This window comes from Triturus cristatus, chromosome 4_1 (genome assembly GCF_964204655.1).
Source record: "Triturus cristatus chromosome 4_1, aTriCri1.1, whole genome shotgun sequence".
NCBI classification, from domain to species: Eukaryota; Metazoa; Chordata; class Amphibia; order Caudata; family Salamandridae; genus Triturus; species Triturus cristatus.
Genome location: NC_140585.1, coordinates 1,236,842,602 through 1,236,858,166, shown reverse-complemented (window position 1 = coordinate 1,236,858,166; position 15,565 = coordinate 1,236,842,602). Strand labels below are relative to the sequence as shown.

Genomic DNA, 15,565 nt, shown 5'->3' with positions numbered 1-15,565 from the left:
CACCTAAGATCTAACCCCAACTTACCATCCTTCCGCAAAGAGCTGAAAACATTCCTTTTCAGCAATTAATCATCCTCTAAGTGGCCCTCCCTCAAGGCACTATCCTCCCTATCAGCGCTTGGACGCCCAAGGGCAGCAGCCGCGCTTTACAAAACCCCATTTCATACCAACTTAAAAGGGGCGTAGTTAAGGCATCTGTTCCACATATTGATTCACTGTGGAATGTATTAATGTTTTGCAACCAAAATGCAATTGCAAAACATTAATATTTTACCAGCACCTCATAGGAGGAAGGGAATCCCCAGGCTACCCCTCTTTGTGAATGGTACAAAAAAAATATTACGAGTAGCCAGTGGTCCTTGGGACCACTGCTTATTCTCAAAAAATAGTTTTGCTAACTTTTCTTTTTTTTTTTGCAAACTCATAAGTTTTATTCTTTATGTAAAAACAGGTTGCATTTTCAAAAATGCTTTCATTGGAATCAATCCCAGACGTGGTGGTCTGCTGACCTCAGCAGGTCACCATCCCTGTGATTATCAAGATTCATAGTGGGTCGCAATTTGCAACCTACCTCATTAACATTCACGAGGTAGGTCAAATTGCGACCCCCTACAAACTGAGTTTTTGTGAACCAAACTATTAGTACATAGGTCAGTTTGCAAAAAAACTGAATGGATTCAGTAAATGTCGGTGTACAATTTGCAACTTATTTTACAGACTCCATTTTTAGTACAACTGGTCCTAATTGTCATTGTGGAGTTAGGGTTGTCTTAAACCGTTTTTACTGAAACATTTTGGACTGTGTTCTCAGGACACAAGATATATATTATAAGGCTACTTTGCTACAAATGTTTTACTGAAACAAAAATCCTCTGCATGGATTAATGAACATGCAGCGTGCAAATGTGTATGCATTGTAGGCTGGAAATATCAGAAACTTCTTATGATTATTTTGAATTTATGTACCACAGAACAAGTGTCAGCGATTAGTGAACAAGACAATGGTACCAAGATTGTGAAATTGTTCCCAGAAGTGTGAAGTCATTTTACAAGGTTATGAACTGTTTTAAATGTGATACTAATCCGGGAAGCTTTGGCAGAGCTTTGACAAACTTGGTGGAGAATGCAGGCAGGACCAGAGAACATTGAACACAGGCAGTTGTAGTTACCTTCGCATTCAGGGAAGAAACGACTGATCCTTCAGACACAGAAGGCGCCACAAGAAGGTATCTCGTTTTTCCATACCTGCCTATGTGGGTCAAACCCTTGCCCCCTCACAAGAGGGTGTCTAGCAACGTTTGATCCTGTTTTGCTTCTGCACTTCAAAAGGTTGCTGCTGAATCTCCCAACACGAAGAAGGCGATTTCGATGGATTGCCAAGGAAGGACTGGATCAGCAGGGTTTATGTCTCTGGAACCAAAGCAGTTTTTATAGAATTAGGGATTTTGTTTGACCATTTAGCCGAGGACTTCATGGACTTCACATACCAGAAGTCCAGGGCCCCAGGAGGAAGTCTCTGCAGCAGAGCACATCTGTTCTCAAACTTCGCACTACTAAATGTGCACAATACTCCGGCGGCGCGGGACCCGCCCCGGCCAAGGGCGGGCCCATCCTGCGCCCGTCGGCGACAGGAAGAGGCAGGCAGGGCTACCCCCCTTGGCTCGCCGTGTAGGGTCTCTAGAACACTCAATTTGTGCACCTGCAATCCGTCTCTTAGGTCTGTGTACTTGTTCTATTTCTTTTATATCGAACTGGCTACAGCAATTGATTGACTGTTATAGTTTACACCATCAGGCAACATTGACTCTCGGAACTTTCACCGGCGGCTTGGTGTTATTTGCTACTTGACCTTCACTCTGACTCCTTGTCTAATTGATTGTGCAAGGGTCATGTTTATGTGAGGTCTGACTACTGAAGCTCTTGACTATGGTAAAAAGTTAACACCCAGGTGGGACGGCAGCGAAATCACCCCCCCCCCCCCCCCCCAATCTAATTCTAATTAAGAAGCGCACCAAAGCACTGGTTAATCACCTATTCACATCACCAGAGGACCATTCTCCTCTGGCAGCTTCAGTAAGGCTCTCACGGACATGGTTAGGCTTTCATTTAGTGCTCTTACTGAGGGACTAAAAGCCAACGAAAGCTGTGGCCTTGCCAGTCAGGACCTGCTAGGGAAGGGTCATGTGCCATCTGATCATCAACCCCCCAGTAAGGGATAACATAATACCTCGACAGTTCCCACCAGGGCCTAACGATCCATGTCCAGCCCAATGTGAACCACCTCCAGTTTTAGCCGGCACTCTCACTGCACTTCTATCTAGCATTACCCCGACTGGCTGTGGTCCTAATCCTACTCCCTTGCCCCAACAGGCCTGTCCCAACCCCAGTAACCATCTTTTTACGACACAAGACACTCTTTCCAACCCACCTTCGGTTACCGACCTACCACACTCTTTTCCGCTCTCTAAATTTGAGCGCCGGCAGCCACACCAAATGTGGTCATTTTAGCTAATGTCGGTTCACAAATCCTGGCTTTCTCTCAGAAATAAATCCCTAAACTGGCTAAAAGCAATGGTAGGGCTGGGCGGAGTACTTTTTGCATCTCTTAAGATGATTAGGAGAATCAAATGGGTTGGCCCGGGAGTAACTTTTTTGAGGGAGATTGCGTGGTGCTCCCATTCACATCTCCCAACCTAGTCGAAACCATATTAGAGAGAGCCAGTTCCCTATCCTTTACCGCAAAACAAATTGCTGTTTTACCCCTTGGCTTCTTTATCAGCCTCCCAACCCTTATCAAACTTTCCATCAGCCAGTCCATCTCTACCAGGTGCAGCCTACAATTCCCTTACCTCCTATTTTAACTCATAGCAGGTTTGATTGCCTGTCTACTCTTAATGGTGTGGATTGACTGACGGTCCCAACCAATCAAAATGAGGGTATACGGTGCGGAATCTCTACTCCATCCGCACTCAATTCTGATGCCCGCCTAGACACAGTGGCTGAATGTGACTCCCCCCCATTCCCAGCCCTACTACGATAAGGATCTCATAGCCACGCAGCAGTCACGAGCCCAGGCCCCCCTCTCTGTTTTAGCCAACATTGTCTTATTTTGGAATGTCGCTGGTTTGCATCATAAATGCACTACGACTGAGTGGCTTGATTTTGCGTCTAAGTTCCATATACTTTGTTTACAAGAACCATGGTCTGTGGACCCAATACATCTTAATGGCTTCTAAACATACCACTCCCCAGCAATTCCCTCAACCTGTAGGAGACCCAAAGTGGGTTCATGCATTTACGTGTCTAATAACATGCCCCTCTGAATACTCTAGTGATTGCGACTTAAGTTTACAACCATATCATCTCACTTCAGATCACACTGCACACCACTCTGGCCGTAATACATTTCTATAATAACGACTGCAAACAGGATATTATTACAGCTCTCCATCAATTAGATGCTGACTTTGAGTCAGCTTTTCCCACTGGATCATTCTATGGGGGGCAACTTTAACATACGTTTATGTCTGCAGCCATCCAATAAGGTCTCTGGGCTGGCTGCCCCCGACAACAGTGATATCACTCACTTCCTACATACAGAGTACGGGGATTTGTTAAATGATCTACTTTTTAAATATTAACTTGTGTTTCTGCAATGAATTAACTATAACTCCAGTTGTAGTTAAGAGCACTTTTAATGGCAGAGGAGAGAACAGCGTCATAGATTTCTCGCTGTTTCCCCTGCGTTATTCAGAGTTGGTCTTATACTTTGTTATACATGACATTGCAATTAGTGATCACTTTCCTAAAAGTGTAGTTTTGAATATTAACCTTCTCTCACAACAGGGGGATATACAAAGTGTAACAACTGTGGAGAACATTGATATCTCCTGCCGCAATGGGTATGCTTTGAGGTGGTCTTTGGTTAATCCAACCATTCTTCTAGAAAAAAATTCCAAACAGAGGGCAGCTTTTGACATATGTCTAGATGAATCTACAGAGGCGCGCAAAATTGTCATGGCCTTTGAGCACATAAAAATAGGTAATAGAGAAGGGCTTACCGTCAACCAGAAGAAAGCCTGATCAGGGTATTGCGGCTGGTTTGAACCAGCCTGCACTAAGCCCTAAGAAGTTTAAAGTTAGCTCTTGGTAAACAACCCAGGTGTACCCAGGAAGTTCAGGAGTGCAGACAAGCGTATAAGCTTGTCATTAAACACTGGAAAAGAAGTCTGAAGGAGGAATCCTGGAATCAATTATTTGAGGCTAGTCTGATGAAGGATGACATGACTTTCTTGCGCATTATAAACTCTCCTTTTTTTAATACAGCCCTCGTATTGAGATCACAATCACAGAGGCTGGATGGCTGACTTTTCTTTAGACGAGGTAGTCCTGGCTTTGCAGACAACGAAGGTGGTAAAGCGCCGGGCCCTGACAGGATTCACATTGATTTGTTTAAATCTAATATTGACCCTTGGGGCCCTTTTCTAACTCTGCTTTTCTTGAATTGTGAACTTTATTAGAGATATGTACACATCAGGACGGGGCAGAGTACGATAAGGCCAAAATGGTGAATGCACCCAGTCATTCAACATAGAAAGAGGAGTTTGCCAAGTTCTTGTTTAACTTCTACCTTATTAGCTTAGGCAGTACCCTTGCGAGTAAGTGCACAGATTTACCCCATTTGCACCATCCGATTGCGACACTTTTTAATGCGGATGACGCTGTAATAATGGCTCGTACTCCTCTTGGCCTACAGCGTTCAGTTGATGAATTTGCCCAGTTTATGCAGAATCATGGTTTTAAATAAACATCAGTAAAACCTTTGTAATGAAACTTGGGAATAGAGCCATAAACTACCAAGACATTTTTATCGAGGGTACTAAGATTTCGTTTACACCTACATTTTCATACCTAGGCATTTTATTTAACAAAGATGGGAACTGGCCTAGTGCGATTATTTCAAGGAGGCTCCAATTTGTAAAAAGCATCACGGCCCTGCTGAACTTCGCTAGGAAGCTGAGCATCAAACATCCGAGAAAAATGATGACTATATATAAGGCCAAATGTAGACCAACTGCCACGTATGGGTCGGAGCTTTGGGGATACGTGAGTGCTGACTTACTTCAGCTAGCAGAAAATGTATTCTTTAGGAACCTCCTTCTTCTCCCAAAAAGTTGTTCAACCTTTGGCTGCCACTCTGAATTGGGAGTTCCTTATTTAGCAGACGTGATCAAGATCTAGCTAGTCTTGCTCTGGCATAATATCTGGTCCTCCGAATACACAGCGTTCAACCGTTCCATCGTAGAGGACTGTCTTAGAGCCTCTTCTGCATTTGAAATCCTCTGGCTCAGATTCATCCGTGACTTTCTGGCCGACATTGGCCACCTCAAGTTTTTTGACCACTCCGAGCTATTGATTAGTATCCAAAGGAAAGCTCTTAAATTGAAATACGTATCAACACTTGAGGAATTGAGGCTATCCACAGAGATAATGAAACCTTCTCTTCTGAAGAAACAGTTGATCTTGACTAGTTATGATATGCAATTCTATCTAGCTAATGTGTACAATCCACACCACATGATTTGTGCTGACCCGATTCTGGATGGATAGTTTCCATCAGTTAACCAGCTTCCCCACCATTAACAACTGGTTGCACAAGCCTGTGAAATACTCATGTGACAATGATTCCACGCAGAATACCATTCACATTCTCTTTTTCTGTAAATTTTATTCAGACCTGAGAAAATGCTTTATTAAGCCTCTGTTAAAACAACTGAGTTTTGTGCAATGTCGACCAGCTTTTATTTATCTACAATCGCTTCCAAGTTTGTATATATGCGCGGTGTTGTGACGGTTTTTATTGGCTGTTATACGATATAGGAAGCAGATTTAGAAATTTCATTGACTAGCAGGCGAGGTTTCTGTCTGGTTTTATCCATGTGTTTTAACTATCTTTTAATTGATTTTAAACTAGATATTGTTATATTTTTGTAGCTTGTATGACTCACTATGTGATTTCGAATAAAGTTTATTTGATTGATTCATACTAAACCAATAACCCAAAAAATGAGAGGAGTTCCAATTAATGAATGATTGGAGTTACAATGCATGCTGGAGGTTTTGGTGGAAATGGAAGAAACTGAATCTTCATAAGTTGTTTCTGCTATTGTTTTAGTCACCAAGGGAGATGGTAAGCTATGCTTGTGCATAGATTTAAAAGCACTCAACAACTCCAATTAGTAACCATCTTCTTCCGAAAACTAATCAAATGCTTTCTATGCTATTCTATGTCTATTTTCTTGATCCTTGACCTATGTTCAGCCTACCATCAAATTAAATTAATGCTTGCGACAAAGTCATTAACCTGATTCAATACCCCATTTGGGTTGTTTTATTAAACAAGAATGCATCTTACATTTTAGATTTGTCTCTACGGCTTCAGTTTTAAAAAGGAGCATGTGTCAAATTTTAAAATCTATGGATAGTTGTGTTGAGATTTTATTTCCAAGATAAAATACTGATGTGCAAACCTCTGAATACATGAATGAAGTTCATTCCAGGTTATCATAAAAAGATCTTGTACTCAGTGCAGAAAACTTTGCATTACATCAGCTTCAAGACGATTACTTTGCCTATTTCAGTCCAGAAAAAGGAACTGTTCCAAAAGAAGCAGCAAAGTTGTCAAAAAAGCACCGGCTCCCAAATCTAAATACAAGCCTTTATCTTGTATAGGCCTGCGCACACATAAAAATAAAATGCAGAACTAGTACTGCCCAACTAAGCATCACAACACATCCAATGCAGTGCTAATAACAGTGAATCAACAAGTGAAATGATCGCAGAACACTCTGGGTAAGGAATATGCTACTTACCAGTATGCATCTGTTCTTGTCATGTAGATCTGCAGATCTATACACTGTGCATAGATCGCCATCTGGTGTTGGGCCCGGATGTTTGCAGTTTGTTTTTCCTCTTGGAAATTCTTTGGAAGTCACGAGGTCGGTGACTCCTCCTTTGGTTCGTATTGCGCATGGGCTTCGGCTCCATCCTCGGATTGTTTTTCGCCAGCAGGGAAAGATGGAGCGTAGTAGTAACAGTAAAGAAACCCATGTGTGTTGTATCCAAATAAGATAGACTGGAACGGATACAGGTAGCCGGAGAGGCGGGTGGGCGTGTATAGATCTGCAGCTCTACATGCCAAGAACAGATGCATACTTGTAAGTAGCATATTCCGTTCGAGGCATATGAGCTGCAGATTATACACTGTGCATAGACTGTATAGCAGTACCCAACCCTAGCGGCGACCACCGGCATCCGTTGCAGTTGTTTGGAACAGTGTTTTTAGTACAGCCTGGCCCACACTAGCTTGTTGCTTGGTTTGCACATCTACACAGGAATGTTTCGTGAAAGTGTGCGGTGTTGACCATGTGGCTGCTTTGCAGATGTCATCTAATGGTATGTTGCCTAAAAAAGCCATAGAAGCCCCTATCTTCCTTGTAGAGTGGGCTTTGGGGGGAACAGATAGTGTTCGCTTTGCTTTGTGGTAGCAAATCTGTATGCATTTTACAATCCACCTAGCTATCCCTGATTTAGAAATAGGGTTGCCTTTATGTGGTGGAGAGAAGGAGACAAATAGTTGTTTGGTTTTTCTGAAAGGTTGTGTTCTTTGGATGTAGTAAAGCAAGACCCTTTTAACATCCAGTGTGTGTAAAGCCCTTTCCGCAACAGTTTGAGGTTGTGAGAAAAAGACTGGTAATTCTACCGACTGGTTTAGATGGAAGGGAGAAATGACTTTAGGTAGAAATTTTGGATTGGTGCGGAGTACAACCTTGTTCTGATGCATTTGAAGAAAAGGTTCCTGTATCGTGAGTGCTTGTATTGCACTAACCCTTCTAAGGGAAGTGATAGCCACTAGAAAAGCTGTTTTCCATGTGAGAAACTGCAGCTCACATTTAAGTAATGGTTCGAAAGGAGGTCCCATTAGCCTTGTGAGAACTATATTTAAGTTCCAGACAGGTGAGGGTGGTACCCTGGGTGGAATTACTCTTTTGAGGCCTTCCATAAATGCTTTGATGGCAGGCACCCTGAAGACCTGAAGAATGATAAGTGCTGCCTGTTTTGTAAGTAAGCAGCAATTGCTGCGAGGTGTAACCGGATGGATGTATATGCTAGGTTACACCTTTGTAGATGGAGCAAGTAACATATGATGTGCTGTATGGACGCATTTAAAGGATTGATTGTGTTGTTGTGGTAGTAAACAACAAATCTTTTCCACTTTGCAGCATAGCATGCCCTAGTAGTAGGGCGTCTAGCTTCCCTGATAATATTTATGCAATCAGGGGGAAGGTTAAGGTATCCGAATTCTAGGACCTCAGGAGCCAGATCGCAAGGTTGAGCTGAGCTGGGTCTGGGTGCCTGATCGCTCCATGGTTCTGGGTTAGGAGGCATGGTGAGAGGTGCAGCTTTTGGTGTGGTACTACCGAGAGTTCCAGCAGTGTGGTGTACCACGGTTGTCTGGCCCATGTTGGAGCTACTAGGATTAGTGTGAGGGAATGCTGTTGTAGCTTTCGCACCACTAATGGAATTAGTGGGAGAGGTGGAAAAGTGTATGCAAATTTGTTTGACCAGTTCATGCATATCGCATTGCCTTTGGACAATGGGAGTGGATATCTGGCGGCGAAGCTTGGGCATTTTTTGTTTTCGTGGGTGGCGAATAGGTCTATTTGTGGATGCCCCCACTTCTGAAAGAACGGTTGAAGAACCTGTGGGTGAAGTTCCCACTCGTGGATCTGCTGCGTCTGTCTGCTGAGTAGATCTGCGACAGTGTTTTGGACTCCTGGGACGTGTTGGGCCAGGAGAAAGATTTTCTGCGGAATTGCCCATCTCCATATGCTCTGTGCTAATTGAGAGAGCTGTGGAGAGTGTGTGCCCCCCTGTTTTTGAATATAGTACATGGCAGTCATGTTGTCTGTGCGAATGAGGACTGCCTTGCCTGAAATCTGCGTCTGGAAGGATTTTAGGGCTAGGAAGATTGCCAGTAACTCCAAATGGTTGATGTGGAGTAACTTTTGTTGCGGCGTCTATGTGCCCTGAACTGTGAGATGTAAGGATTATTTGTGGGACCGGGTCCAGGAACGGTCGACCTTTGGAAAGGTTTGTGGTGTTTCACCACTGCAGAGAGCGATGGGTACGATCGTCTACCAACACCAGATCTGTCAGTTGCCCCTGGGCCTGGCTCCACTGGCGCGCTAAACACTCTTGGAGTGGACGCATCTGGAGTCTTGCGTGAGTCACTATGAAAATGCAAGAGGCCATCCTCCCTATCAGTTGCATAAACACTCTTGCTGGGAGAGAGTGTTGAAGTATGAATTTTTGACGCAGAGCCTGTATGTTTGCAATCCTGGCAGGATTGGGATAGGCTATGGCTTTTGAGGTGTCTATGGTGGCACCGAGGTATTGTTTTGTGTGTGATGGTACCAGGTGAGACTTTTGGGGGTTCACCGTGAAACCTAGCTGGTGAAGTAGTTGGATTGTAGCGGCGGTATGGCGCACACATTGGTCGTAGGACGTGGCTTTTATTAGCCAGTCGTCCAGTCGTCCAAATATGGGAAGACGTGAATGTGCTGTCTTCTGAGGTGTGCCGCCACTACTGCTAGGCACTTGGTGAATACCCTTGGTGCTGTTGTGACCCCGAACGGGAGCACCTTGAACTGGTAGTGTTGCCCGTCCATTACAAATCTGAGGTACTTTCTGTGAGCATGGTGTACTGGGATGTGAAAGTATGCGTCTTTCAAGTCCAGTGTGGTGAGAAAGTCGTTCTGGGAGAGGAGTGGGAGAACCTGTTGAAGGGTCACCATGTGAAAATGGTCTGAATGTATATAAGTGTTTAGAGGCCTGAGATCTAGAATAGGTCGTAGAGTCTCATCTCGTTTTGGAATCAGAAAGTACAGGGAGTAGACCCCTAAATTTTGTTGATTGATGGGGACTTGCTCTATGGCTTGTTTTTGCAGGAGGGAGATTACCTCCTGTTTTAGTAACGTGGCATGTTCTTGAGACATTGGGCGTTGCCTGGGTGGAATGTTTGGTGGGGTAGATGTTAATTCTAGGCAGTACCCTGAATTAATAATTTGGGTCACCCATCTGTCTGAGGTGATTGTCTCCCAGACGTGAAGGAAAGCTTGTATTCTGCCCTCGACCGGAGTGGAATGGTCTGGAGGGAGCGGAGAAAAGTCATTGGGTAGGTGGTGTGGCAGAGCGGGCGGTGTTGGTCTTGCCACTGCATTTATTATTATTGCCTCTGTAGCCACCTCTTTGATAACCCTTTGTGAAGGTAGACTGAGGAGGGGATTTATATGACGTGGATGCGCCATCTGAGGAGTAGCCTCTACCAGTGCCCCGAAAGGAGGAGCGGCGAAAGGAGCGCCTAGGAGTGTGTGTCTGTAGGGCTCCCATGGATTTCGCCGTATCAGTATCTTTTTCATCTTTTTGAGGGCTTCATCAACTTTTGGACCAAATAAATGTTGTTGATCGAATGGGTGGTTTAATATGGAGGCTTGCACCTCAGGTTTAAAACCTGAAACTCTTAGCCAGGCGTGGCGACGAAGGAGGACACTGGTGTTTATGGCCCTGGAGACTGTATCTGCTGCATCTAGGGCCCAGCGTATAGAGATATTAGTTATAGTTTTTCCCTCTTGGATCAATTCATTAGCCCTATTCTTATATTTTTCAGGGAGATGGTGCATGATGGCCTCTAACTCATCATAATGCGCTCTGTCGTATCTGGCCAATAGCGCTTGAGTGTTGGCGATACGCCATATATTGGCGGCTTGTGACGCAGTGCGCTTCCCTGACGCGTCTAGAAGCTTGGACTCTTTGTCAGGTGGTGGTGCTTCGCCTGACGCCTGAGAATTTGAACGCTTCCTAGCTGTAGATACCACTAAGGAATCCAGTGGTGCAGGGCCTTTAATGTATGAAGGATCTGTGGGGGCGGCTTTATATTTTTTCTCTATTCTAGGGTTTAGGACCCTAGCCCTGACTGGGTCTTTAAAAACCTCCGGTGCATGTTTGATTACTCCTTTTAGCATAGGTAGTATTGCAGTGGACCTATGTGCAGAATCGAAGGTGTCTAGGAGAAAATCTTCCTCCACTGGGTCAGTATGTAGCTCTACCCCGTGATAATGTGCTGCCCTCTGTAGTAGGTGGTGAAAACCTAACGAGTCTTCTGGTGGGGATGGCCTAGATGGATAAAGGTCATCCTGTGGGACATCTGGGATGTCCGGATTGTTATAGTCATTCCATGGGTCTGGGGATCCAGTAGGGGTGGGGTCTTGTGGCACATCTGCTGGATAATAGTAAGGGCCCCCTTGATCATCATGGTCTGGAGACAGGGTCGGAGAGCGATGAGGCAGGGGTGGAGATGGTGGAGGTGGGGAGGGTGGGGAGGGTGGAGGAGGTGGGGAAGGCACTCTGAAAGGGGAGGTAGCAGTGTCCTTCCTCTTTGGAGGTGGAGGTGGAGCTGGTTTGTCCAAATGTCTCTTTTTTGAAGACAGTGTCAAATGTCCAGTTTTTGGATCCTTGGTAAGTGTCTTTTGTAGAGGATCCGGTGTAAAACGTTCTTGCGACACTGGTTGTTCGGTCGGCGCCGAGGTTTTCGGGGCGACGGCTTTTTCGGCTTGTCTGTGCCATGCTTTTTCGGGACCTCCGATTTTTTGTTCGGTGCCGAGGGCCTTATGATGTTTGGTCGGCACCGAGAGGGCGGGTTTCGACACCGAGGGCTTTGCTGGGCTCGGTGTGGAGGTGGAGGCCGATTTTTTCTTCGGTGCCGAAGGGTGTTTTTCGGCACCGCTGGCAGGCTGGCTCGAGCCCGAGCCGCCGGAAGGCTTATTTGGCTTCTTCACCGGGCCCGAAGGTGGGGTGTTAGAAGCAGTGTCCTTGGTCTTGCCTTGGCGCGAAGGCGTGACCGAAGCCTTCATTGGGTATCGGCGTGGGTGTGGGAGGGGGTATAGTACTCACGACCCTCTGCGCCGGGGTGATGTCCTCCACATCTGATTTGTCAGCCTCGGAAGCACTGACGAGATCGTCGTCATCTTCTTCGATGTTCTGCTGTTCCGGAGCTTCGACGTCGTCCCCGAAGATGTCGACTGGAGCGGAGGTCGAGGAGTGCGCCATGTTGCGTCGGGCCCTTCGATCTCGAATAGTCTTTTTCGATCTAAAAGACTAGCAGGCGGGACAGTCTCGAGCCTCGTGTTCAGGGGAGAGGCAGAGGTTGCACACCTCATGAAGATCGGTGTGGGGGAATTTGGACCCACATCGAGGGCACTTCTTGAAGGGAGTTCTTTCCATCAGCCGAGACCGGAGCCGGGATAGGCCCGAAGGCCGCCGTCGACGACCGGAATCGAAGAAGTGCCGAAGGGAAGGTGATTAAGATGATTTATTTATCTGAAGAATCTCGATGAGCGAGGATTTTGCGTCGATCGTTGAACTGGAAAAGTTCGGAACCGGAGCGCAAAGTATTACATCCAAGCCTGATGGCGGAAAAAAACAATCCGAGGATGGAGCCGAAGCCCATGCGCAATACGAACCAAAGGAGGAGTCACCGACCTCGTGACTTCCAAAGACTTTCCAAGAGGAAAAACAAACTGCAAACATCCGGGCCCAACACCAGATGGCGATCTATGCACAGTGTATAATCTGCAGCTCATATGCCTCGAACCTACTGTTCTTGTGTTTATTGAAGATCAATATGCCCAGCCAACACGTGTTTCGTCAGGGTCAAAACCCAAGACTTCTTCAGGGCTCTATGGCGTGAAACTCGCAAAGAATCGATCACTCCGCCGGTTGTACTTCCGTCGCGGCTGGTATGGAATGAATTAAAATCTCAAGGTGAAATCAGTACATGAGGACTTATAAAATTCAAAAGGTCCAAGGTGCTCAAAAGAGTTTGATGAGTGGTTGCAGCGCACACAGGGTTAAAGAACCGAGTTTGGCTCGAACCAGGGTCAATTAATCTCCTGGGAATCCGTAGTATGGCAATCCAGTGCGCTGCTCAGTCCCACGACTCGTAGTAAGTGAACCGGAAGCTTTTATCTGTTGTTGCATCCGCGGTTTTATGTGAGCAGGAGCGGAACGTACATTTTGAAACAGAGGGCAATGAAAGGGATGGAAAGAAGATATGCAGAACATACTTTCAACTGGCATCTGGGCTGTAAATTATTTCATACATTATTTACGGGGAAACAAATTCATGCTTGGAACAAACCACGATGTCTTGCTAAGTATTTTGTCTCCACTTTGTAACTCCCTCGCCTTGTTTAAAGTTGAGGGGGGAGAATGTGCCATATTTCCTGCCTTAACTAGCCCAAAGGTACAGGGGTGTTAGCCAATGGATAAAAGTGGCGAATGCTACCTTAGCTCCCACTCCTGCCTCCTGTTCACAGCTAAGAGAAGGACTCTGGATTAGGTGTGAGGAGATACATAAATACTGAATGCCATAGAGGCGCTGGCTACCTATGACCCAGAGCCAGATGAAACACTGTGGAGGCCCCTAGGCAGTCGAAATGTCAGCCCCCCCCCCCTTGCAAATTGTCTCCTAATACGTCTTTAATTTTACAAACCAATATTTTTAATAAACCAATTTTCTTACATAAAACTAAACATTAACAATTTTTGAGGTTATTAAACAAAAAGATTATTTTAAAATTGTAATAAACCAACAAATCTTTAAATATTCACTTTTTTTGATTTGTTTGTGGTGAAATCTTTCAGGATATCTTGGAAGTCTACCTTTCGCAAGACGTCGTATTTAGTGGCCATAACGGCAAGCAAGTTCAGTCGTCCTTGTGTCACTGAAGATCAATTTCAAGATAAATAAATATTTTTTTGATCCATTGTCGCGGGGTCCCTAAAATCAGTGGGGCTCATAGGCCTGAGCCTACTTTGCCTTAATGGTAATCCGGAACTGCTGTGACCAACCGTGCCCTCTTCACGCTGGTCTCTCAGGAGCGGTACATCTGACCCACTCATCATAACCTGGAGTTGTGTGTCCTTACTCTGCCTCATTCCTGTTTGCATGATACATTACCAAAGTTATTGCTCAATTGGACTCACCTTTCTTGTGGGCTTGAGGTAATACTCGTGAAGAGCTGACAATGTCTCCTTGTTCCTGCCTCTGCACAACATCTGCAAAGATACATTTATGATTTAGGTGAGTGCAGAAAAATAATGGACTGCATGCCACCACAATTCATCTGAGGGCTAGGCTCCTCCACACCTTTATGTAGTTTTCTGAAAGAAAATGCTACTTACCCAGTATGCATCTGTTCTTGGCATGTAGAGCTGTAGATTCACATGCTTCGCATAGACTGCCATCTAGTGTTGGTTCTGGATGTTTGCAGTTTGTTTTTGCTCGAAGAAGTCTTTTCCAGTCACGAGGTAGGTGACTCCTCCTTTCAGTGATAGCGCGCATGGGCATCGACACCATTGTTAGACTGTTTGCCGCAGAGGGTGATAATGGAGTTAGTAAGAGTAGTAAAAAAGGAAAATGCTACTTACCCAGTATGCATCTGTTCTTGGCATATGGAGCTGTAGAGTCATATGCTTTAGTATAGATCGCCATCTGGTGTTAGGTCCGGATGTTTGCACTTTGTTTTTGTTCGAAGAAGTCTTGTAGTCACAAGATATGTGACTCCTCCTTTCGGTGATAGTGCGCATGGGCATCAACTCCAACCTCAAATAGTTTTTTTCCGCCATCAGGTTCAGATGTGTATTACTGTGCTCTGGTTTGCTACTGTTTTCGGACCCCTTTTACGCGCAATCCACTATCCTCGATGGCATTGTAATCGATCGCGATCCCTCATTCGACGCACATCGTCTGACTAGGGAAAATTTCCCCTGGAATCCTCAAGGCAGGCCGTTTGGCCTACCTGTACTGACCACGTTAGCTGCTTGGCTCACACTACCTTGCTAACTTGCTACCCATCAACAAAATAGTGTTTTGTGAATGTGTGAGGTGTAGAACATATTGCAGCTTTGCAGATGTCATCTAGAGGTATATTTCCTAAGAATGCCATAGAAGCCCCTAGTTTGCGTGTGGAGTATGTTTTAGGGGGAATTGTCAATGTTCGTTTTGCTTTTGCATAGCATGTGTGAATGCATTTGACTGTCCACTTTGCAATACCTGATTTTGATATAGGATTGCATTTATGTGGTGGAGCAAAAGCCACAAATAGTTGTTTTGTCTTACGGAAAGGTGTTGTCCTTTCTATATCGTAAAGTAGTGCTCTCTTCAGATCTAAGGTGTGTAAAGCACGTTCTGCCACAGAATCCGGTTGAGGGAAGAACACAGGAAACTCAACAGATTGGTTGATATGAAAGGCAGAAATGACCTTAGGTAGGAATTTAGGTTTGGTCCGAAGAATTACTTTGTTTTGGTGTATTTGTAAAAATGGTTCTTCTATGGTTAGTGCCTGAATCTCACCTACTCTCCTCAGTGATGTGATAGCTATGAGGAAAGCTACCTTCCATGTGAGAAATTGTAGTTCACATCCATGCAATGGCTCAAAAGGTG

At 45.1% G+C, this 15,565-nt stretch overlaps 1 protein-coding gene across 1 annotated transcript in view; it reads right to left on the bottom strand.

The window, feature by feature from the left end:
* Window positions 1-15,565, bottom strand: part of LOC146856489 (uncharacterized) — a 126,271-nt gene that overhangs the window by 52,572 nt on the left and 58,134 nt on the right. Inside the window, exon 3 of the mRNA XM_085654648.1 lies at window positions 14,107-14,178. Coding sequence (XP_085510774.1) covers window positions 14,107-14,178 — 72 coding nt within the window. The remainder of the gene's footprint in view (window positions 1-14,106; window positions 14,179-15,565) is intronic.